Raw genomic sequence first — 26,215 nt, 5'->3', positions numbered from 1 at the left:
CTGGTGAAGCCCTGCTGGAGAGATGGTCATAATCTGAGTCAGGGTGAAGGAAGCAAAGTGATACTGTGTGTCAATGGTTCCACTAATGTATTTTTGCTGTCTATAGTGAAATTTAAAAACATTTCTATACGATGCTTTTAGTAACTCCAAAGCTTATATCACCCAAATCTTCATGAGAAAAAAAGTTAACAAAGTCTTTATAACATCAATATATACACAAACTATTGCTATCTTTTGACAGGCAATGCGTGCATTTGTGTTTTAGGACAGTGCTTCCAGAAGCGCATTTGCTGCTCCGTCCCCTCGGTGTTTTCACTTGCTTCCTACCAGAAAGAGTAGCCGGGTCAGGTGAGCATCCGATGGCGGTAAAGGCTTGCGTCTGTCTGGGAATAAGCAGCGTTCAGTTCCTGTAGGGAAAAAGCACTTGCTGCGTAGCTTCGGACTTGCTTTCCTCAGCGGTGTTTGTTAGGGCGATCAAGTCAGGCCAACCCATACCACCGTCTGCACAGCAGAGCGCAACCCTGCGGGGTCCTGCGCCCTTTGCGCCATGTTCCTTTGCTTGCGCCCATGGTTGCTGCCACTGTATCCATCCCTGGCCTGGAGGGCGCTCCTCTTGCGGCCTCGCTGCCGTAGCAAGCATGCTGTGCTCCAGGGGCTGCCTCCCTGACACGCGGCCATCTCATCTCCCTGCCTCTTGGGAGCACCCACGCTTTCATCAAAGAATGTTAAATCCACGAAACGTCCATCTTTAAATGAAACATTTCTTGTAGCTAAATTCTTGCTAGTATTTGAAATTAAAATAATGACTCGTAAATTTTAGTAATGAGTGCTTTACTCGACAAAACACAAAGAGGCACCGCTTACCTTTCAGCTGAACTGAAGAGACGTGTATTGGTAGGGCTCTTGGGTTTCTTGTCTTCTGATTTAAAATGCTGTAGACTTTTCTCTCTCTTATTGCTCGTTGCTCAGTAGAGGGAAATTGGAAGACCACAATGAGATCTACTTTCACACCAGCTTCCTCTGGCCTAGGAATTCAATAAATATATTCAGTACTCTCCTAAACTCATCCCTGTGTCTCCTTTCCCCGAAATTCATTTTAGTTACTCAGAGTATCAAGGACTAAAATCTTCACAAATTGATACCCTTCTAAATGTAAATTTCTGACCAAAGGTAATTTCTTAATGTGATCTATTTTTTTTTAATTTTAAGTGCTTGTCCATCCTCCATTTAAATATTTATTACAAACATTGGGTATGATACAGGCCTAAAAATACTGCTTGAAATCATAGACTCAGAGGATTGAAAACTTTAGTGGTCCTTGGCATTAATTGTTCATCTCTCTGATAGTAAAATCAATTCTGCAGTAGCCATGACATGTGGTTGGTCCTGTAACCTCAATGGAATAATTAAAAAGGTGGAAATTAACCTCCATAAAGATGTTCATTCAATTTAGTCAGCTCTAATTTTATGAGAGTTCATTTTGAGTAAAAGTATGTCTTCCTACATATTCCATTCCAATAGACTTAAACCTGCCAATTAAATAATACAGAAAACATCAAATTCCTCTTCCACATAGTATTTAAATATAGCAATATTGCGGCTAGTCAGTCTTCTCCAGATTAGAATGTCCAATGCCTTCAACTTTTAAAACAGACAAGTGTCAAGTCTCTTCCCCTGTGGAATTTGAATTTAAATTTTTTAAAATGGAAAACCAAGAAATTTTGATTATAATAAAAACCCAATATGTAATTAGCTGTCTTGTATCTTATTTTTATGCTCCAAAAGGTAAATTGATAGGCATTCTATATACTCTGGCCCATTTAAGCTCTCTGGAATGTGAAAATATGAATATTCCACAACTTCATGTCAAATTGGAAAACAGATAACCAAGTTATTTTCCCTATTAACTCAGTTGGGTTGACATTGCTTTTTGGGTGAAATCTCTCTGAACCGATACACGGCCATGCCAACGGGAGTTCCCAGAAACTCCCTGCCATCCCGTGGAGCCCTTCTCAGCATGGTCTTAGAGACCAGAGGAGGACTGCTCCGCAGGTTTCTGGGACGATAATTGTTTATGGTAGTAGACAGTCTCGTCTTTCCCAGTAGAGCAATTGGTGGCTTCAAATTCCTGCTCTTGTAGTTAGAAGCCCACAGTGCAACCCACTTACATCACCAGGGCTCCTGAAGGAGTTTGTAAGACTATGATATTACGGTGCAATGCTATCACAAATCAGAGTTTGAAAGTAAAGGCATGGCACCTAGAACGTTCTAAATTTGATATGTTCATCTTCTAGAATTGTCTAATTCATACACTAAATCCTGCTTGAAGTTACTAATTCCTCAGTGAATGTGTAAGCTTCTGAGTATTATATCTTGGTTCTCTCCGTTCAGGACATTGTCACTTGGGGACTTTTGAATGAATCACTTCCCTCCCTTGCCTCCTCTCTCCAGCCATAATTCTCTCATTTATGTATTTCAAAGCTATTATAGAGATGATGTTTCTGAAAAGGTCAACCTAAAATCTAGCATATAGAAACACACAAAAATGAGGGTCCCCTGACCCTTTGCCCAGTATCCCTTCAAACTGGGGACATCACCTTTGTCCAGACATACATACGTCAGTCTGACCACATGGTTCTTGATGTAATGCTTGCGTAAGGCTGAGTCTATGAATATCTCATCTACCTGTAATTATAAGAAATGCTATGTTAGTAAGATACTTTCTAATATTTCCTCAATTCAATATTAAAAAGCTATTAAAAAGTCTGAGCTGTACCACGATTCAAAACAGTGTTTCTCAACCCCAGGGCCACAAAATAATTTGCAAAACTTCTTATAAATTACACATGCTGAGACCACTCACCCAGAGTTTTCCTTTCAGATCTTCTGGAAGGAACCTTTTGCATACTTTGAAAAAAGAGAAATCTCCCCAAATGACTCTCATGTGCAGGTAGTAGGTATCTGGAGTGGAAACTATCTTCCTAAAATTCCATAGAAGCAGAGAGCTACAAAGCAGAGATGGACAAAAAGGATGGGGAGGTTCTCTAGGGTTGTATCAAGAACTGTGGCTCAGGTCCTGGGTGTGAATGTCCCTGTTGCTCATGAATTAAGCAATTTAGGACAGTGGCAGACTTAATTTAAACCAGTTTCTTAACCTACAAAACAGCGATAATGATGTGCTTCTCATAAGATTATAAAGACTAAACAAATAAAGTGAAGAATATTGACCCAGACCTTCATTCCTGAGGGGAAGCATTGCTTCAGATCAAGGAACTCACTTCACAGCAAAGACAGTGTGGCAATGGGCCCATTCCCATGGAATCCACTGGTCGTATCATGTTCCTCATCATCCTGAAGCTGCCGGCTTGATAGAACGATGGAATGGGCTCCTAAAGACACAATTACGGCGCCAACTAGGTGGCAACAACTTGCGGGGCTGGGGCAATGTTCTCCAGGAAGCTGTATACGCTCTAAACCAGCGGCCAATATATGGTGCTGTGTCTCCAATAGCCAGAATTCATGGGTCCAGGAACCAAGGGGTGGAAGCTGGAGTGGCACCACTCACTATTACTCCTAGTGATCCCCTTGCAGCATTTTTGCTTCCTGTCCCAGAAACCCTGTGTTCCTCAGGCCTGGAGGTCCTGGCCCCAAAGAAAGGAACTCTCCCACCTGGAAACACAGCACAGATTCCACTGAACTGGCAGCTGAGAATGCCCCCTGGGCACTTTGGACTTCTCCTGCCTTTGGATCAACAGGTCAGGAAGAGTGTCACCGTACTAAGTGGTGTGATTGATCCTGATTACCAAGGAGAAATTGGACTTGTACTACATAATGGAGGTAAAGAAGAATATGTCTGGAATCCAGGTGATCCCATAGGCCGACTCTTAGAGCTCCCATGCCCTGTGATTAAAGTAAATGGTAAGTTACAGCAACCCAATCCTGACAGGACTTATAATGACCCAGACCCCTCAGGAATGAAGGTCTGGGTCACCCCACCAGGCCAAAAACCACAGCCAGCTGAGGTGCTTGCTGAGGGCAAAGGTAATACAGAATGGGTAGCAGTAGAAGGTAGTTCTACCTATCAATTATGACCACGTGATCAATTGCAAAAGGCTTGTAATTGTCAATGTATTTTCTTTGTATGTGATTATTGCATATATTTCCTTTGTTCAAGTATGATATATCAGATATAATTTGACTCAGTGTATTTTCATTTACATGTATGATAGATGATTGATGATAAGTATAAGTGTGATTTCATTAATATCTGGAAATTATATAAGTATGTATGGGTAAAAAATTGTATACAGGTGCCAGGTTGCCAAGGGGTGGATTGCGATAGTTTATTGTGCCAGCCTGGCTGATAAACACAAGTAGGATTAACTGAAGGGCAGAGGGATAAATGGCTTGGTGAGCCTCACCTTGCTTATTCTGTGCCTCAGTTTAAAGGGGTACACTACCTGTGGGATGTCTAGCCTGTGGACTGTGTCACTGTGAGTTGAAGTCCCTTTTAGCCCACACGTTTGGAATGTTCATCTCTGGAGCTGGGGACTGACAGTTGATGACAGTTGGGGACCTGCCTTGCTGTTTGCTGCCTGGATATATATAGCCCAGCTCTCTCTACAGAAGGGAACTGGCAGCTGGCGGCTCTCAAGCCTTAAAGGACTGCTAGTGTCTCACTGCTTTATAATTTAACTGTTAATTTCTTGTATTATCAATCTGTATATAACTTAACGGTTCATTTCTTATATTATATATCTATCTTTATAAATATATTTATATAAAATTACTAGCAATCTGGTTTGTCTCTCTAGAGAACCCTCTCCAACACAAGTATATTTTGGTAAATAATTACTGTTGGCAAGGAAGGCCTCAGCTCTCTGCAGACTTTTGTCTATAAAATTTAAGGAAAAGGCGTCGGAATTTAGAAGAGAGCTACAGATTTTGTTATTATTGATTGCATGCTCTAGGGTAAATCAGGGAGGAAGCAAGTAAGCTGTGGTTAAAATAGTAGACCATAATTGTGTTACTAAGAAAAAGGAAGAAAAGCTGCCTGATAATCCCGTAGGTGAGGTGAGTTGCCTGACACAGGCCTGGTGGTGCTTTGGTTTATGCTGAGCTGCTAACCACTGTTCAATGGTTCAACCCCACCAGGGGCCTAGCTACTCCCATATGTTGTAGCTGTTAGGTATCATCAAGTCAAACAACCCAATGTATAACACAAAAGGAAACACTGCCTGGTCCTGCACCATTTTCACAATTCTTATGTTTGAGCCTGTTGTTATGTTGCAGGCCATGCCAATCACTCTCCATTGAGGACCTTTCTTGTTTTCTCTGACTTTCACAAAGCATCACACCCTTCCCCAAAGACGTTCTGTCCTGGGAACATGTCCAAAGTATGTGAGACAAAATCTCACCAAACTGGCTTGTGAGGAGCATTCTGTAAATAATTTACAGGGCCACTAATGAGTCGGAATCAACTTGATGGCAGTGAGTTACCAAACATCTACTTGTGTCCGGTAGTGACTGCTGGGTGGCAAGAGAGTCATCTGAATATGGATACTATATTTACATTTGGTCATACCCAAACCAAACTCACTGCTGACTCATAGCAACACTGTAGGATAGGGGAGAACTGCCCCTGCAAGTTTCTGAGATGGTAAATCTTTACAGGAGTAGAAAGTCCCACAGTTACCTCTCATTTTACAATACATGAGATGAACGCACAAACATTTCCTCTAAATCCTATAAAGGTGGCGGTAGGGGTGGGGAGTAAATGAGTGAGTTTTTAGATGAACAACAAACAAGGTGTAGATTCCTTAGCACTGTTGTTAGATGTCACTGAGTCGGGTCGGACTCACGGGACTCTAGGTCCAAGAGATGGAACACAACCTCATCATGGACCATTCTCATCTGCACCAAACAGTTGTTATGTTTGGACCCCATGCTGCAGCTAGTCTGTCAATTAGACATTCAAAAATGTGTGTTAGGAATCAAAATAGTTTATATGTAGTTCAATTCTTAAAAATACCCTAAGGAAAATAATACTTTTCATTTCTATTTTATTGGAAGATTAAACTTAAGACTCAAATATTTTATGGATTTCCCAGCACCACACTGATAAAAACTGGGATTTAAAACCAAGTCTTCTTATTCTAGAAGTCATCTTCTTGAAGTCTACCATGCAGCTCTTAGTTAAGAGTGATATAGGGGAGGGGTTAAAAAAGAGTGATGTAAATTTTACTTTAGTTTTATTCATAGGCACGTTTCAATAGTATACAATAGTATACAAATGATATATTGTCTAAATGATAAAGTAAAACATATTTGAAAATATTTTAGTAATAGTTGTAAGGTATGATCAGAGATAGCATTCAGAAAACAGAAATTGCTGGTATTCTCAAAATATTTTGAATTATACTTGGAAAAGAAAAACCTTAATGGGGTATGGTAAGATGAGATTTATAGTATAGAAACAAACCATTTTGGAAGACATGTTTTATAATGGGGACATTTTCATAGTCATTTTCCTTCTTGTCATATCCAGTACTGTGACTCATTATTTTGGGGAAATTCAGAAGAAAAGAAAAGATGAAACATATTAGGGTGAAAAGATAGCAAAGGTTACAAGGTATAAAAGTAAAGAATATGTATGTATTTAAAGAAGTCTTGTTTGGAATTATTCTCTAAAAACGTTCCACCCACGACTGATCCTTTGGCAGTTCACCTTGTTGAAGAAGGGAGGCGTTGGATTAAGTTTTGGACTCTTTGGATGACATCATTCACCTGGCAACATGCCTCCTGGAAGAAGGTCTAAGCTCAGCATCAATTCTACTTTTGAGTGCTTAGTTTTCTGATGAGATAAGAACTGGAAGTAATTTACATAATCAAAATAAAAGTAAGTTTCTTTTTAATCATCCAGATTCCAGAACCTGCCCTAATCGAATCCCAGAGACTAAAGAACTGGCATTGAAATAGTTTTTAGGTAACTCAAGTAGTCTGAGGACAGCAGCTTCATAAACCCTGGGACACAGGGACAGTACAAAGGGGTCCGACACTAGTGAGGCATACAACACTGGGACTTCAGAGACACCATTAACATGATGGTGATCCTTGCTGATCAGAGCATATAAATATATATAACAGCTCTGTAGAGACTGAAGTCATTTTCCTGTAGCAGATCAATGTTTACCTCATCAGCCAGTCTTCCTGCTACACCTCAGTGTTTCATGTTCCCGGAAATTTTTTTTTTTAGCTCTGTGTCAGCTTGTTATAAATTCATTATTATTTACACATCCTAACAGAGTCTGTGATTTATCAATTCGACCTCTAGGCATTTATAGAATTTTGTAGTTGGAGTTCGTTCCATGACATTGAACAAAAGACTCTCTTTTCAGGGCATGTCTCTTTTTTTATTTGAGGATTTAGAAATCTTGGAAATTGCACTTAGATTAATTTCTAAGAGGGCAACTGAAGGTCAGTTGGGTGTTTAATGCAATAGTTAGGGAGAGGCTGTCAGCTCACACAAGTAGGCACACCCAACCAGTCAGCTTCCATTCCCGCACCAACTCTGTCGACACACGTCGTTCCCTTTCACTGTCACATGCTTCCCACTGCCTCCTCTCCCAGGCCATCTAAACATCCACACCGGGATGTTTCCAGGCTGAAACGGCAAAACTCAGATACCACTGAAGACTGACAAACAGAACATAACATCTGTTTCAACCAATGGGCACCAGTCCTTTTGAACTGAAATAACCAAGCCAAAACAAAACAAAAATCACACAGAAAACTTCAGAACATGTTGCTTTTTCATAAGAGTAGCATGCAAAGGACAGCATCAAATACACCTTTAAAAAACAAAAAGGCATCTTCAATCTGTTTCTACAAGATCTTTAGAGATCACCGCATGTGAATCTCTAGTCCCAGCAGAGTCATGTTTCTGTTGCTAAACTACCCGCCCTGCCTTAGAAGCAACCATGATCTTAGTCTTGACCATTTTGTCTCCAGTCATGCAATTTTTAGTTTATTAGGTTGATCTGAGCCAGGGCTCCTCAAACTTTTTAAACAGGGGGCCAGTTCACTGTCCCTCGACCCGTTGGAGAACTATAGTTAAAAAAACAAAACAACAAAAAACCTATGAACAAATTTCTATGCACACTGCATGTATATTATTTTGAAGAAAAAAAGGTAAAGGGGCAAAAACACTCGGGGGCCGGATAAATGTCCTCCGCGGGCCACATGTGGCCCGCAGGCTACAGTTTGAGGCCCCCTGCTTTCCTTTCCCACTCTACCAATTCTGCTTTTCGGAACCACACTCACCCTTCCCAAAATCTATCTCAGACGCTCTCTTCTTTAGGAGGTGTGTTCCTCGATCCATAATCTCTATTCCTCCACTTTGAACTTTTCTTTCTTCTTCTGTCTTCTCTTACATATAAGGATTCACACAAAGATCTTATCTCCCATACTAAACCGCAAGAGTTTAATGAACAGGACAGTGTTTCATCTTTTCACACTCTACAATACATAGCTTTGCATACTGCGAGTATGAAACGTAAGTTTGTTGATTGAATGAATGAATATGTAAATGAGTGAGTGAAAGTGAAAACTTAGAAAGTTTTTCATTTACCAGAAAAGTTTCACAAGAGTTTTGAATGTACTTTAAATCAAACTGAGAATAATATTCTGAGGGAAATAAAATCTCTAATGAAGTATCTGAAGGAATTCTGTCCTTGCCCAGGGTTTCAGCTTATTTTATTCCTTGTAGAAAGTGCTTCTGTGCTGAGAATGCAATAGTCATGGTAATAGAACTAGTCACAATGTTGCCTGCCAACTCTGTGCCAAGCCTGGATCCAGTATTTGAACTCGATTGCTTTTTCCAACAATCCACTGAAGAGAGTAGGCGTATTATCTGTGTTAGAGAAATGAGCAAGTGACTTGCCCACGTTGATGTAGCACTGAACCAAAACACCAGGATCGAAACCCGGCTTGTCCAGCTGCTAATGCCCTTTATCACAGAGCTAACTTCAGGGTTTGCACCCAGGTGCGTTATCAGTAGAGCTCCTGTCCAGTGGTGTCCAGCTAGCAGTGCAATCAAGCTATCTCCCAAATGAGCCTGCTTTTCTTTGTCCCACAAAAGCAAGGCCAGAAACTTGTAATTTTTATCACAATCCTTCGAAGATTTTTGTGCATCCACCGGAAACCCTAGCTTTTTAGTGAAACAGGAAGAAGATTTTGTGTTGTACGGTTTTGAGTAAGGGTTGTAGCTTTTCACCATACTTGTTCATTCAGTATGCTGAGCATTTCTTATCCTGAATTTTAGCTTCTTTTTATTAACTCTGATAATTGTGTCTCTGGTCTGGAGGCTCAGACAACCATTGCAATGGATTATTGAACCCAACCAAGAGTGAGCTGGATTCTTCTTTATCCTGGTAAAGTCAGAGGAGGTCGGCTGTTGCCCCACATTGGGTTTACAGATTCTAGATTCCTCAGATAGAAGTACTTGCTTACCTAATACTTGAAGCAAATTTCGCAAACACACTTGCTTCTGTTATAGTTGTGCTTCTGCATTTATCTCATCTCCTTTTAAAAGCTGGACTGCATTCCAGCTCATTTATGTCTAGAAATGCAACATTTCTTAAAGTAACAACAATAGCAACATCAATGGTTTATATATAAAGCAAACAGATATAAAATGATCCTAATAAAGTATAATCTTTTCATTGTTCAAAGAAAACCTATATCTCTTAAATTAAGGTATATATATACACATATATATGGTAGCTATATGTATATATGGTATATATACTTCAATTTACTATATATATTTATATACAAACATTGAAAAAGAAATCTGGAGTTCATTCAAATTAAAGGAGGGACTGGGCAGATGTCCAGGAAGATGGTGACTGAGTAACACGTACCAGAGGGACTCCACAGAAATCAGCACAGCAGAGTTACTAAGAGGAAATTCCACACTTCCAGGTTGCAGGAAGAGCATCATAAAGATAAGTAGGCACAGATCCACTAGGTTTTGATGAACTGGAGACTTTTGGCTTATCACAGTGGAGGCTGGCTAGGGTTTGACCTTAGCCCCTCCACTGTCTTGGCTGGAGCTGGAATCATTTGGAGCCAGCGTAGAAACTTTATCTCAGCATAGCTACAGCTTGCTGCTGCCTTTGGGTAGGGTTTAAGCCCCTTTAACCCCACGGTCAGGGATCGGGGCTCAGCTATATTGTTACTTTTGTCTCACTCACTTCTCTCTGATCCCACACAGTCTCTGCGGGCTTAGTTTTTTCCTCTCTTTCTTTTCTTTTCTTTTTCTCTTCCCTCACACTCCACTGCTGACCTTCAGACCACTCCCCTTATCCTAGGGCATTTACACCTACCCTTCACCCAGCTGGGAGAGCTCCACCCTCTGCAGTGTAACCCAAGGCTGGGAAAAGCCTGCCCACCCTCCACCAGGGGATATATCACCCAATTTCTTCTTGGGGAAATCCAGACAACCTTCTTCCAGGGGAAATACCATGGGCCTGCCCTTTGCAGTGATTAACACGTGACTGGGTAAAATCCCACCCACCTTCTTCTGGGGGAAATCCTGCCTTGGGGAGCTCCTACAAGTCCTCTCTGGTCCCACGTGACTGAGGGAACTTCCTCCCTCCTGCCATAGTGCTTCACATGGCCTAAGGCAGCTTGGCCAACACTCATCAACACTCCATGATGCTGTGGGAACCTCTGCCCAACATTCACAACAATCTACCTGACCAGGGGTTTATGCCCTCTACTTGCTGTGCCATACACCAAAGTGGGCAACCCATCAGCCTTTTGTGGCACTCCTGTTGCATCAGGCACCCACACACACTCTCTGCAGCACCCAAAACTTCCATGGGCCACACCATCACCACTTCGTGTGAGATCACCCAGTACAACAACATCCTCGGGGGTCCACAACCACCCAACCAGCGTCCCCTGAGAGGACCATCCAATTTGCCCTCCAAATAACAGAATACTGGTTGACTAGGGAAAAAGTGAAGCCACAGGCCAATTCCATAGTACAAATAGCTGCAGGAAGGTCCAAGAAGCATTCTGAGTCTCCGAGAGACAGCAAGTTCTCTTTGACTCCCTGGAAAATGGTACCTGGATCCTCTAAAACAATGAAATGTAAACAGCAATAAGCCACAATGACCTCAATGAAAAAACAGGAGAAATAAAAGGTAATAGCAGATGTCCAGAACCCAACGACATTCATAGAAGAAACAGACATTGATCTGCCACAGAAAGTAATTTTCAGGATGCTGTTTGGAGTCATACAGGATATGAGGGAAACAATACAAAAAAGGGATGAATGATAGAGGAGATAAAGACCATACACAAAGGGAAATACAAGAACTTAGGGGCGAGATAACAAATAAACAGTAGCAGACTCACAGACTTTGCCAGCTGACTGGATGAGGCAGAGAACCATGCCAGTGACCTAGAGGACAGCCAAGCAGACTTGATAAATGCAAACAAAAATATAATAAGATCATTAGGAAGCTGAAGAAAACCTAAGAGCTATGTCTGATGCTATGAAGAGGAGCAACATCAGAATAATTGGATTACCAGAGGAAGACACAACAAAGAAGTCATCTGCAACAATAGGAAGAGAATTCTTGCAGGAAAACTTCCCCAGCTTAATGAATGAAAACCAGAAAACCATTCAGGAAGCTGAGAGAACACCAGCTAGACTGAATTCAAAGAAGAAGTCACAAAGGCATATAACAGTTAAACCATTCAACTATGAAGAAAAAGAGAAAACCAGGAGAGAATCTAGGGGAAAACAAGCAATCACATATAAAGGTTCCCAAATAAGAATATGCTCAGACACATCAGCAGACACTATGAAGAAGATAGAGTGGAGTCACATATTCCAAAAATAGAAGGAGAATAATGCAAACCCAAGAATACTTCAGGCAACCAAATCATCTATCAAGATAGATCGAGAAGTAAGAATCTTACCAGGCTAGGAAAAACTCAAAGAATACATTAGGAGAAACCCAGATGTACAAAAGATAATTGCCAACCCAGTATGATCAGAAGAATAGCATTCACCAAGCATAAAAAAGAGACTGCCACGTAGTACAAACCCACCCCCAAAGGGCAACAAAGTGACAACAACTCCCAAGATAACATTGGCTTAATGGTGGAAAGAAGTCAAGAATGAAACACACACACACAATACACTGATAAGAAAGGGAGGTAGGAAAACACCCAACACAAAAGGTATAACATGACATCACAGAGTCTACATATGGAGGTAATAACCCTGGATATCAATGGACTGAACTCAGGTATTAAGACACTGAGGCTAGAGGACTGGCCTAGCACACAGAACCCATTAATCTGCCAACAGGAGACACAGCTCAACAGTACAGACAAAAATAGGCTGAGAATCAAAAGCTGGAGAAAAACACACCATGCAAACAGAAATTCAAAATATTGCAATCCTAATCTCAGATAAAATTGACTTCAAAGTATAAACCATAAAAAGAGATAGGGAGGGGCAATATATAATGCTCATGGGAACTGTAGACGAGCAACAACTAAAAATTTAAACATATATTCCCCGAACCAGAGACCTGTTGAAACATCAACCAGACGCTCCAAAAGATGAAAAAAGAACTAACAGCACAACATTTTAGTAGGGGACTTCAATACACTGCTCTCTGAGAAAGATAGAACACAGGGAAAGAAATTCAACAAGATGGCTAGAGATCTAAACACTACAATTAGACAATTTAAGCTGATAGATATTTACAGAGCTCTTCATCCAAATACAAAAACATTCGAATTCTTTTCAAGCATACGTGGCACATATTTAAAGATAGACTACATGCTGGGGCTGAAGGCTAATCTGCAAAAATTTAAGCACACTTATATCATACAGACCTCTCTATCTGACCACTCTGCCATAAGGCTGGAACTCAACAAAAGGAAGATGAATAAAACAGGAGCAAACAATTGGAAGATGAATAGCTCTCTATTGCTAAAGGTGTATGTACTGGCCCAGATCAGAGATGAAATTATAAAATTTCTAGAAACCAACGAGTATGAGAACATGATGTACCAAAACTTCTGGGACACAACAAAGGCAGTTATGAGAGGAAGTTTCATAGCAATTCATGCACACATGAAAAAGGAAGAGAGACTCGTGATTGATATGCTGGCACAAAATTTACAGCAACTAGAACAGAGTAAACAGGATAATACTACTAACAGCAAAAGAAAAGAAATAATAAAAATCAGGGCTTATATTCAGGAGAGGGAAAATAAGAAAACTGTGGGAAAATTAATGCTGCTAGAAGTTGGTTCTTGGAAGGATAAACAGACCGCTGACAAACCTAACCAAAGAAAGGAAGGAAGAATTTTCAATAGCAAGGATGAGGAATGAAAGGGGACATTACAACAGATCCTAATGAAATCAAAAGGATAAATACATAATACTCCAATGGACTGTACTCCAATGAATTCAACAACTTGGAAGACATGGACAAATTCTTGGAAAAAGCGATCCCTCCTTAGACTATGTCCGATGGAAGTCAAGAATCTAAGCAGACCCATAACAATAGAAGAAAACGGTAAGGTTATCATGGGATTAACAACAGAGAATCCCCTGGACCAGATGGCTTTACAGGAGAATTCTACCAAGCATTCAGGGATGAGCTGACACCAATCCTACACAAATTCTTCCAGAACATAGAAAAAAACAGCAAACTCCCAAACTCCTTCTATGAAGCTAGTATAACTCTGATGCCAAAACCAGGTAAGGATCCCACAAAAATCCAGAACTACAGACCAATATCCCTAATGAATATTGATGCAAAAATCCTTTACAAAATACTGGCCAATAGAATATAAAAATATATAAAACAAATAATTCATCATGACCAAATGGGATTCATATGAGGGATACAGGGATGGTTCAACATATGAAACTCCATTAGTATCATTAGCCACATTGAAATGAATAATTATAAGAATTACATGATATTATCGATAGATGCGGAAAAAGCATTTGAAAATATCCAACACCAATTCCTGTTTAAGACACTCAAGAAGTTAGGAATGGAAGGAAAGTTCCTCAAGATAATACAAGCTATATATGAAAAACCAACAGTCAACCTGGTAATCACTGAAAAAGGGCACCAGACAAGGATGTCCTTTGTCCCCACTCTTATTTAACATTGTACTGGAGGTTTTAGCTAACAGCATAAAGCAAAGAAAAGACATCAAAGGTATTTGCCTGGGGAAGGAAGAGGTGAAACTATCGTTATTCACAGATGATTTGATTTTATATGTGGACGATCCCAAAAGCTTCACATGGGGATTACTGGAAGCAATGGAGAAATATGGCAGAGTGGCAGTATAGTAGATTAACAAATAGAAGTCTATCAGACTGCTATATACATCAGATAAGACCACAGAAAAGATGAAAAGGTGGTACCCTTCACAATTACCAAGCACAAATTGAAGTATCTATGGATATACCTGACTAAAAGAACAAAAGATGTACATGAGGTAAACTACAGAAGATTATTACAAGAAACCAAGAGTGACCTCAACAAATGGAAGAATATCCCATGCACATAGATTGGAAGGGTTAATATAGTAAAGATGTCCAAGGTACTAGATAAGTTTAATGCAATCTCAATACAATTACCCTCATATTTCTTCAAAGAAATGGAAAAACTGATTACCAACTTCATATGGAGAGGGAAGAAGCCCAGAATTGAGCAGTGAACTCCTCAAGAAGAACGACACCGTGGGAGGGCTTGCTTTACCTGACTTTAGCACATACTATACAGCCACAGTTGTCAAAACCACATGGTATTGGATAATGACAGATACACTGACCAATGGAAAAGTTCTGAAAACCCAGAAACAAAACCATCAGCATACAGACAACTGATCTTTGATAAGGGCACAAAACTATCAGATGGGAAATAGATACCCTCTTCAACAACTGGTGCTGCAAAATTTGATATATAGCTGCATAAAATGAAGCAAGACCCTTATTTCACTGTATGCACAAGAATAAACTCAAGGTGTATCACAGACCTCGAGGTAAAACCCCAAACTATTAGGGCCATCAATAAGGGAATTGGGACAAATCTGAGAACTTTGGCTCAAGGAATACATAGGCTATCAGAAATAAGGAAGGACACAAATACAGATAAGTCACAAATTTACAAGTGGTATATACAGAAAATAAAACACCTGTGTACATTGAAAGAATTCACCAAGTCAGTAATAAGAGTCCATGGACTGGGAAAACATCTTCAGCAATGACACATTGGACCAAGATCTTATTAGTAAAATCTACAATACCCTACTAGCTTCCAAAAAGAATAAAACTAATTGCCCACTGAAGAGGTGGGCAAAGGACCTGAACAGAAGTTGCACAAGGGCAGAAATTCAAATGACCAATAAACATATGAGCAAATGTTCCAGATCATTATCCATAAGAGAAATGCAAATTAAAACAACAATGAGATACCACCTAACACTCTCAAAGGTAGCCCAATTAAAAAAATCAGTAAGACATGTAGGAGGAGCTTTGGTGAGATAAGAACTCTTGTCCACTGCTGGTGGACCTGCAGGTATGAATAGCCACTATGGAGATATATTTGGCGATATCTAAAACAGATGGAAATTGAGTTATCATATGACCCAGCAATCTCCCTATTGGGCATATACACAGAAGAGGCAAGAAACAAACCAAGGCCAGGCATCTGTGCTCCAATGTTCATCATGGCAGTTAACAATCGCAAGGAATTGGAAACAATCTAATTTCTATTAACAGACGAATGGATTAAAAAACTCTGGCATATACATACAATGGAGTACTACATGTCCCTAAAAAACAGTGATGAACGCATGAAGCACATTGCAGTATGGGAAAAACTGGAGGAAATTATGCTAAGTGAAATAAGCCAAGCACAAAAAGACAAGTACAACATGAGTCCACTGAGGTAAGGTAAAACAAAAACAAAACCACAAACAGGGCATAGGGAAAAAACTACTGTATAAAAACTTTCCTGGAGTGAGGTCTAGGTAGTATGGCAGGGGCCAGACTAAACCCAGAGATACATATGGTAGCCAACTAAAAAGGAGGGGGGAAAAAAGAGAAAAAATCCATGAATAGCCAGGGAATAGGACACTAACCCACCCAAGGGGAGGGTATTGTTTATATCACCACAGGAAAAGAGGGACCATATTTCAACCCATTGCTCCAAGATGTGAATGCAACCTACCAGCATGAAACAGGGAACCAATAGAGAGGTCTGAGGGGCTGGCTTCAATCCCAACTACATGGACAATACACCCTGCCCTCGGAAGAATTTACTTGAGGACAGCACTGACGTTACAGCTGAGGGAGAGGCATATGTCGGACCAGAGCACACAGGAGCAAATGAAGGCGGAAGAAGAGAGAGTAGAGCACATCCTGGCCCACCAAGCCTTGCAGACGATATCCCTGTTCAGAGCAGCCAATGCACAGAGAGGACCATAACGGCAGCCCCCTTATGAGACACGACATCCCTCACTGGCCCATAGCCCAACGGGGCCAACACTGGAGACAGTGCAGGAATTGCGCCTGATCTGACCCCACCACACTGAGGCAAAACACTAAGGGTGTGCAACAGAACAGCTAAAGGAGCAGAAGAAGGAAGTCCCGAGGGAATACCCAATATAGACTTTGAGGCCAATGTGTGGCACCCCAACAGACTGGACAAGAAAGCACTCCTGAAGGTCAACAAACAGGCCTGAACTTTTTTTGTTGTTGTCTTTAGTTTGTTGTTGTTTTGTTGCTTTGTTTTGCTCTGTCTTGTTTTTGTGCATATTATTATCTCTGCAGTTCTATCTAGATAAGATAGGTGGGATAAACTATCTGGAGAAGAAAACAACGGGACCAATGATTCCAGGGGGCATGGGAGAGAGGGAGGCGGGGGAGGGGGGAAGGAAGTGGAAGATAACAAACTCAGAGACAAGGGAACAACAAATGCTCCAAAATTGATGGTGAGGAGGGTGTAGGAGGCCTGGTAGGGTGTGATGAAAGGCAATATAGCTGAGAGGAATTACTGAAACCCAAATGAAGGCTGAGCATGGTAGTCGGACAAGAGGAAAGTAAAATGAAACAGAGAAAAGAACTAGGAGGCAAAGGGAACTTATAGAGGCCTAAATATAGGCATGTACATATATAGATATATTTATATATGACGATGGGAAAATAGATCTATGTGCATATATTTATAGGTTTAGTATTAAAGTAGTAGATGGACATTGGGCCTCTACTCAAGAACTCCCTCAATGCAAGAACACTGCTTTATTACACTGACATTCCATGATGCTCACCTTCCTGACACAGTTGCTGAAGACAAAGCAGGTACATAAGCAAATGTGGTAAGGAAAGTTGATGGTGCCTGGCTATTAAAAGATATAGTGTCTGAGGTCTTAAAGGCTTGAAGATAAACAAGCAGTCATCTAGCTGAGAAGCAGCAAAGCCCACAAGGAAGAAGCACACCAGCCTGTGTTGATCACAAGGTTTTGATAGGATCAGGTATCAGGCATCAAAGAACAAATATCATATCATTGTGAATGAAGGGGAGTGCGGAGTGGGGACTCAAAGTCCATCTGTATGCAACTGGACATCTTACAGAAAGGTTGTGGAAAGGAGATGAGCCAATCAGGGTGCAGTATAGCTCCAACAATACATACAACTTTCTTCTAGTTCTTTAATCTGCCCTTCCCCCACTCGCATGATCCCAATTCTACCTTACAAATCCAGCTAGACCAGAGGATGTACACTGGTATAGATAAAAACTGGAAACAGGGAATCCAGGACAGATAAGCCCCTCAGGACCAATAATGAGAGTGGCGATACCTGGAGGGTAAAGGGTAGAAGAGGAGAACTGATCACAAGGATCTACATACAACCCCCTCCCTGGGGGATGGACAACAGAAAAGTAGGGGAGGGGAGACATCATACAGTGTAAGACATGGAAAATTAATAATAATTTATAAATTATCAAGGGGTTGTGAGGGAGGGTGGGTGGGGAGGGAGAAGAAAAAATGAGGAGCTGATACCAAGGGCTCAAGTAGAAATAAAATGTTGTGAGAATGATGATGGCAACAAATATACAAATGAGTTTGATACAATGGATGTGTTTATGGATTGTGATAAGAATTGTATGATTTTAAAAAGAAAAAAAAGGGACTGGGTATGTATGCAGGCTCCAAGTCTATTCTGACATTCTTCAATAATTAATTACCTAACATTATTTATCATAGATCAAAGTCTCTATAAAAGAAGGGAGACTCCGGATAGGGCAAGATATGACAAAATAATGATGTATAAATTACAAAGGGCACATGAGGGAGGGGGGAAAAGAGAGGGAGGGGAAAAAAAAAGAGGACCTGATGAAAGGGGCTTAAGTGGAGAGCAAATGCTTTGAGAATGATTGGGGCAGGGAATGTATGGATGTGCTTTATACAATTGATGTATGTATGGACTGTGATAAGAATTGTATGAGCCCCAATAAATTGTTTAAAAAAAATAAAATCTAAGCAACCAAAAAAAAGAAAAAAAAAGAAAATAATGAGGGCAAAGAATGTACAGGTGTGTTTTACACAATTGATGTATGTATGGATTGTGATAAGAGCTGTATGAGCCCCTAATAAAACGTTTAAAAAAAACAGAACAAAAAAAAAGAATTCTGATCAAAATGGGAACTATGGAATTGAGATTTTCTAAAGCCATCCAGTTGAGGCTGGATTGCCCCTGAGAATATTACCATTTAGGTCAAACAGTAGCTTAGTCTGATTAGCAAAGAAAGTTTGCCTCGCACGCTGTGTTCTTTTGAAGAGGTTACTAAATTGTTAACAGTAACTCAAAAGGTGAGAATCAGCAAGATGATTTTGATGCACATGATCTGAAAATCAGGATGTAAGAAATGGTAAAAATAATCCACAAAACCTCTTCCACTTGTATTATTTGTTGATAAAAATAGTTTTTTTCCAACTTACCAAATTCTCGCTCATCTCTCGTAATTCCTTAAATTGATACATGCTATTTTGTCCAGAATTGCTACTTATTTGTAAATCTGAAATTTTAAAGATGATATGATAATACTCCATTACTGTTTCACCTATCATGAAAACAAAAAATAAATTTAGTGGTTTGGGCATAAGAATCTAAGGCCCAAGTATAATACAGCTAATTATAAAATTAAATACATCACCAGGATTCCTTAATTGAATTTGATAAAATAAGTTTTAAATAATAATTAATGTTTTGTGTTAATAATAGTACTTGATATTGAATGCCAGAACTGTTCTGGGCATTTAAAATTTAGTAACTCATTTGATTCTCACATTAGCTCTTTAAAATTGGCAGCATATCCATCTTACAGGTGAGTAAAGTAATGTACAGAGGTAAGAAGTCACTTGCTCTATTGTAAGTAGCATACCCATATCTTAAATCCAGGTAAGTGTCTACAGCTTAGAAACATAATTGTCACACTGCTATTTGTTGTTGTGAAATATATGCCATCTCATAGTCTAAAGAAATAGAAATGAATGACCTGGTAAATTTGGATTTGTAGTGGGAGAGCCAAGCACACTAAGAAAGATGAAAAAGTATGGCTGAGTTTAGACTGCTTAACATGTATATATTAAACAAATGCCTCTTTACTATCAGGAAAGATAAGAAAACAAAGAGCAGTAGAAACGACTGAGGAATTTAATGTTGTTATCCTTGGTGTCCATGAGCTGGTTCTGATCCTAGGTGTCCATGAACTGGTTCTGACCCACAGTGACCTTATGCATACACAGAAGTACTATTGCTAGTCTTGCAACATCCTCACAATTGGTGTTATGTTTGAGCCCACTGTTACAGTTACGGTGTTACAGTTACGGTGTCAATACATCTGCTTGACAATCTTCCCCTTATTTGTGAAATTACTTGGAGTGATTTTTCTATTCATGTTTTTCGAACTTCCTCCAAATGATGGGATGTTGTTGTTGCTGCCATTGTTGTTAGTAGGTGCCATTTAGTTGGTTCCAACTTAAAGTCACTCCATGTGCAACAGAAGGAAACACTGTCTGGACGTGCCCCATCTTTCTAAGTGGGGTTCTGTTGGAGCCTGTCAGTCCATCTGGGTGAGGGCCTTAATCACACATGATGTCTTTCTCCATGGCTGGTCTCTCCTGACAACACCTCCAAAGGACATTAGAGCATTCTGATTGTACTTCTTCCAAGACAGATTGTTTGTTTCTTTGGCAGTTCATGGTTCCCTCCATATTGTTCACCAGCACCACTTTTTGGACACATTGATTTTTTTTTTCTGTTTTGCTTATTCAGCGTCCTTTTTTTTTCTTTTCCCCCCTTCTTCCATGAATCCATAATAATTTATAAGTTATTATTATTTTGTCATATCATACACAGTCTGACATTGCCTTTCACCCACTTTTCTGTTGCCCATCCCCCAGGGAGGAGGTTATATGTAGATCCCCCTTTCCAACCCACCCTCAGCTCTGATCCTGAAGGATTCATCAGTCCCGGATTCCCTGTGTTTCCAGTTCCTATCTGTACCAGTGTACATCCTCTGGTCTAGCCCAATTTGTAATGTAGAATTGGGATCATGATAGTGGGGTTCAGGTGGGGGGGGAAAAGGAAGCATTTAGGAACTAGAGGAAAGTTGTATGTTTCATCATTGCTACACTGTACCCTCACTGATTTGTCTCCTCCCCGCAACCCTTCTGTAAGGGGATTTCCAGTTGCCTACAAATGGGTCTTGGGTCCCCAATCTTCACTCCCTCTCTTTACTCTAGACTCTCAAAGTAAATCTCATGGCTGCAAATGGGTCCCACTGTCCTTGAGTTGATTCTGACTTATAGTGACCTTGTATAAGGCTTCTGGCCACGAGGCACCAAAGCTCCATTTACATAGGAGAGTACCGCGGAAAGGACTGAAACATTACTTGCTTTAAGTAAAAGTTTGATTTTGATTGGTTTCCAGGGTTTCCGAACCCTTCACAAGGGCCGTTCGAGCTCCCGTAGCCAAAAATGCTCCAAAAGTTGTGCTTCTGCTACAAGTGTCCATGCCTACTTGAGAGGGAAGAGCTATGCACAACCCTATCACGGGATGGCACAGGGCAAACAATTCCTTCATTCGAAATGCCAGATGGGAAGTCAGACGTCGGCGACCCACCAATCAAAGGGTTCCTTCGAGGAAGTACCGGCCGGAGGATTTCTATCCAGGTTGTCGCCGCTCTTCCTGGCATTTCTGTGCTTTCTGGTGTCCTAGTGCTTTCATCGCCTCGGGCCGACCCGCCTGATCCCAGCCTGAGCTGTCAGCGTCCAACTTTCAGATGCCTGTGAGGAGACTGAAAATCCCATGACATCTTACTTTTCAGAACTTAAAATAGGATTGTGCTGCAGATTGACTCAACGCAATTGTCCTTTGGCCTCTTGATTGCTCCCTTCGTGGGAATTGATTGTGGGTCCTAGCAAGATGAAATCTTGGAAAACGGCTGTCTTTTCTCCACTTATCACAATGCTACCTCATGGTGAAGTTGTGAGGCTTTTTTGTTTCCTTTGTATTGTGGAGGCTGAAAATTCTTGAATTTCATCAGCAAATGCTTGAAGTTCTCTTCATATTCAGCAAGCAAGATTGTATAATCTGCATATTTCAGGTTTTTAATAAGCCTTCTTCCTATTCTGATACTGCATTGCTCTTTATATAATCCAGATTCTTTGCTCATTTATGAGCAAAAAAGATCAGCTAAATATGGTGGAAGGACACAACATGATTCACACCTTTCCTGATTTAAAACCATGCAGTCTGGACGGGCGGGGGATGCGGGGGATAAGGGGGAGGGAGGGGGCAAAAAAACCCAAAAAACCATGCAGTCTGCCCGGTACTGTTCACACATCTGCCTCTTGATTCATATGCAGGCTCCATAGGAACACAAGTGTTCTGGAATTCTCATTCTCCTGAACGCTCTCCATAGTTGGTTATGATCTACACATTCAAATGCCTCTGCAGAGTCAATAAAACACAAGTAAACATCTTTCTGGTATTCTGTGCTTTCAGTAAAGACCCATCTGACATCAGCAATGATACCCTTGTTCCATGTCCTCTTCTGAATCTGGCCTGAACCTCTGGCAGCTCCCTGCAACAGTTTATGGATGATCTTTTTTTTTTTAAAACATTTTATTAGGGGCTCATACAACTCTTATCACAATCCATACATTTACATACATATACATATATCAATTGTATAAAGCACATCTGTACATTCTTTGCCCTAATCATTTTCAAAGCATTTTCTCTCTACTTAAGCCCTTTGCATCAGGTCGTCTTTTTTCCCCTCCCCCCCGCTCCCCTCTCCCTCATGAGCCCTTGATAATTTATAGATTATTATTTTGTCATATCTTGTCCTATCCGGTGTCTCCCTTCACCCCCTTCTCTGTTGTCTGTCCCCCAGGGAGGAAGTCGCATGTAGATCCTTGTAATTGGTTCCCCCTTTCCAACCCACTCACCCTCTACCCTCCCAGTATCACCCCTCACACCCCTGGTCCTGAATGTTGGATGATTTTCAGCAGAATTTACTTGCAAGGAATATCAGTGATATTTTCTGTAGCTTGAGCATTCTTTTGGAATGGATATAAATATGGATCTCTTCCAGTCAGTTGGCCAACTAACTGTCTTTCAAATTTCCAAGCAAAGATGAATAAGTGCTTGCAGTCCTTTATCAGTTTGCTGAAACATTTTAATTTGTATTCCATTAATTTCCGGAGCCTTGTTTTTGGCTAATGCAGTCAGGGAAATTTGAACTGCTTCCTTCAGCACCGTTGGTTCCTGCTAATATGATATTTCTGAAATGGTGGAGTGTGGACTAGTTCTTTTTGGTACAGTGCCACTGTGGATTCTTCACATCTTATTTTGATACTTCACTGCATTGTTTAATATTTTTCCCATAGAAATTTTCAATATTGAAACTTGAAGCTTGAATTTTTCTTGAATTCTTTCATTTAAGATACACTGCATTTTCTTCCTTTTTGTTTTTCTAACTGTAGGTATTTTCACATTTAATTATAATATTTGACTTTGTCTTCTTGAGTTGCACTTTGAAATTTTTCATTCAGCTCTATTTTGTCCCTGTGAATTTTTTAGAGTATAATTCTTTTCAGAAGTAGAAAGCTCCATTTCTCTCCTAACTTCCCTAATAAACTCCCTTAATTGTGAATCGTGTCTGTGAGTCGTGATTGGCCATTGTAGTGAGTTATCAAAACCAGCATAGATGTAGAGGGATGTGAGAGGGAAGGTTGGGGTCACAATGAGTAAAGAAGGATGGACCAGGGGAGCTTGTCTGACCCCTGCCTTGTGGCTATATGGCCTTCTATTTTTGTTCCTTGCAAAGATACCTCACCTGTATTTCAAAAACATGTCAGAACCCAATTGCCTCACTAAATACTAATGACAGAAACCCTGATTACCTGTGGAATGACATCAACACTACACACGAAGAAAGCAAAGGGTCATTAAAAAGAAAAGAAACACTAAAGTTTATGTCAGAGGAGATCATGAAACATTTTCTTGCTAGTAGTGTAACTAAAACACATGGAAGAAATGATGAACAGAAAATATCAAAGGCAAGCTTGAGAAGACAAAACATTATAATGAAATGTGCAAAGAACTGGATTTAGATCATCAAAAGGGAAGAACACGCTCAGCACGTGTCAAACTGAAAGCACTGAAGAAACATTCATGTCTTGAGTTGTGATATTGAAAGTTCTAAGGGGAAAATGTTGAATGATGCAAGAAGAAGCAACAGAAAATGGAAGGAATACACAGGCACTCTACCCAAAAGAACTAGGATTGTACACAGAAAAATATAATATCTGAGTATTATTGTAGAGAGTAGATTGTTCTCTTAATATGAGCTGTAGTAGTATGGCATTCTTATAGCTTACTGATATTTTGAAAGTTTATGATTTATTACTGTTATTAGTTGCTATGTGCCACTGAATCAGTTCCAATCTGTAGTGACCATATATGTACATCAGAATGGAGCACTTTCCAGTCTCAGGCCATCCTCACAATCGCTTTTATGCTTGCGCCCCTGTATTTTTCTCTTGATAAAGAGATTTGGGACAGAAAATGATGGTCACAATTAAAATAGCACTAATTTAGTAACTAATGCATCACAGCTTTCACTTGACTATGGTTCATATTTTCAGTAATTATTTTTACATTTCAGCCAATTTTTGATCTGTGTAGATTCCCAGAAGGATACTAGACTTGGAGCTCCATGAAGACAGGACATTTGCCTTCATTGTTCAATGGCGCGTCAAGAGCAGTCAGAAAAGTGCAATGCACGTAGCAGGCAGGCATTCAATAAATGGTTGATGGCCACACAGTGGAATAAATGAACAAATTAATATAGATATTTAGAGCTAAAAACAATATTTTTAATTAAACCATAAATAGTCATAGTCAAATAAGGCTTTGAAGAAAAATGAAAGCAAACTGAGCTAAATTCTTAATTTTACCTACCAGAGGCTAAAAAGTGAACCAGAAGACCAATAGCCACCGCCACCACTGTCAGTGATAACACAAGGAGAAGAACCATCATCCATGGCTTCAAATCTCTGCTTCGGCTACCAAATCCTCTGCCAAAAAAAACAAGGGTGGGGGAGGAAATCTACTAGTTAGTCTTTCATTGTAATAGTTACAGGTCGTTTGGTTCTCACAGTAAAAGTTTGCCTACTTTTCACAGAAAGAATACATTTGTCTTCAGTTTGATCAAGGTCATTTTTACCTAATGGAAGATGTTACAAAAGATCAGAACCTGGGATTCCATAATTGTGCTCTTGGATTCTATTTGTAGAGACTTTGGGGGAACTTTTTGTTATGGTTAAGCCTGGTTCCTCTTAGCAGTGTGGTTTAACGTAGCTCACAAGCTTGTAAAAGGATCTTTTCTCTATCCTCCAATATTTTAGTGCATGTTTTAATTGTCTTTACTTTTATAGCCCACAAAGTGATTTTTAAACATACTGTTTTATCTTTGAATATATGTCTCATTAGCTTTTTATCTTTTATTTTAAATTCCCTATTATGAAAATTTTCAGATTCATAGAAAATTAGAAAGATTTGTGTATTTGGGAACCCTGGTGGTTCTGTATGTTAAGCATTGTGTTGGTAACTACAAGGACAGTGGTTTAAACCCACCTCCTACTCCATAGATGAAAGACAAGGCTGTCTGCTTCAGGAAAAATGTACTCCAAGAAATCCTTTGTAGGCACTCTATCAGTCAGAATCAACTCAATAGAGTGGGTTTGTTTACCTAGTTTTACCAGTTACATTTGCCACACTTGCTAGATCCGTATTTTTCTGATGTATTTTTATGTGAAGTAAATATCATTATGTGTACATGTAGGTTCTTTCCAACATAACCACGGTGGCATTAACATTTCAAAAAATAATCATGTTTCTTTAATATTTCTTAATGCCCAGCCTATCTTCAAGTTTTTCAATTATACCCATTATATTTACAGCTGCTCTCTACGAGACAGGATACAATGAAGAACTAGTTGATGTAGTACATCTGACTAAACTTTTAAAATTCCTCTCTCTAAAAGACTGCTGCTTTCTTTGTGATGACCCCCCACCTGCAGTTGTGTTTTCTGTGGTGTCCCTTAAATTGTTCTAGCTGCTGTATTTCCTGTAAGTCAGGGTTTAAGTTTAGATCTAAAACCTCGATTGACTGTCATTGTTGTTGGGTCCGTTGTGAGTCAGCGCGCAGCAGAAGGAAACGTCACCTGGTCCCGCACCATCCTCAGAGTAATCCTTAGGTTTGAGCCCACAGATGCAGCCACTGTGTCAATCCAACTTGGCGAAAGGTTTTCTCTCTTTTGTTGCTCCTCCATGTTACCCAGCATGGTAGCCTTCTCTTAGGACTGGTCTCTCCTGACAATATGTCCAAAGTACATAAGATGAAGTCTCTCCATCCTTGACACTAAGCACCATTCGGGTTGTACTTCTTCCCAGACAGATTTGTTGTTCTTCAGGCAGGCCACCAGACTCTCAATATTATTCATCAGCACCATAATTCAAATGCATCGAATCTTCAGTTTTCCTTATTTAATTAATGTCCACAAGCTTGATTAGACT

The 26,215-nt window shown here is 40.1% G+C and overlaps 1 protein-coding gene across 1 annotated transcript in view; it reads right to left on the bottom strand.

The window, feature by feature from the left end:
- The window catches only part of TMPRSS11A (transmembrane serine protease 11A), a 44,750-nt gene extending 20,025 nt beyond the window's left edge, over window positions 1-24,725 (bottom strand). The window contains exons 1-4 of the mRNA XM_075543571.1: window positions 24,599-24,725; window positions 19,063-19,184; window positions 2,618-2,685; window positions 865-1,025 (exon numbers count right to left, since the gene is read on the bottom strand). Of these exons, the coding sequence (XP_075399686.1) occupies window positions 865-1,025; window positions 2,618-2,685; window positions 19,063-19,184; window positions 24,599-24,677 (430 nt within the window). The 5' untranslated portion in view covers window positions 24,678-24,725. The remainder of the gene's footprint in view (window positions 1-864; window positions 1,026-2,617; window positions 2,686-19,062; window positions 19,185-24,598) is intronic.
- Between the last annotated feature and the right edge of the window lie 1,490 nt (window positions 24,726-26,215).

This window comes from Tenrec ecaudatus, chromosome 3, assembly GCF_050624435.1.
Source record: "Tenrec ecaudatus isolate mTenEca1 chromosome 3, mTenEca1.hap1, whole genome shotgun sequence".
Taxonomy (NCBI): domain Eukaryota; kingdom Metazoa; phylum Chordata; class Mammalia; order Afrosoricida; family Tenrecidae; genus Tenrec; species Tenrec ecaudatus.
This window is presented reverse-complemented; position numbering and strand designations above follow the sequence as displayed.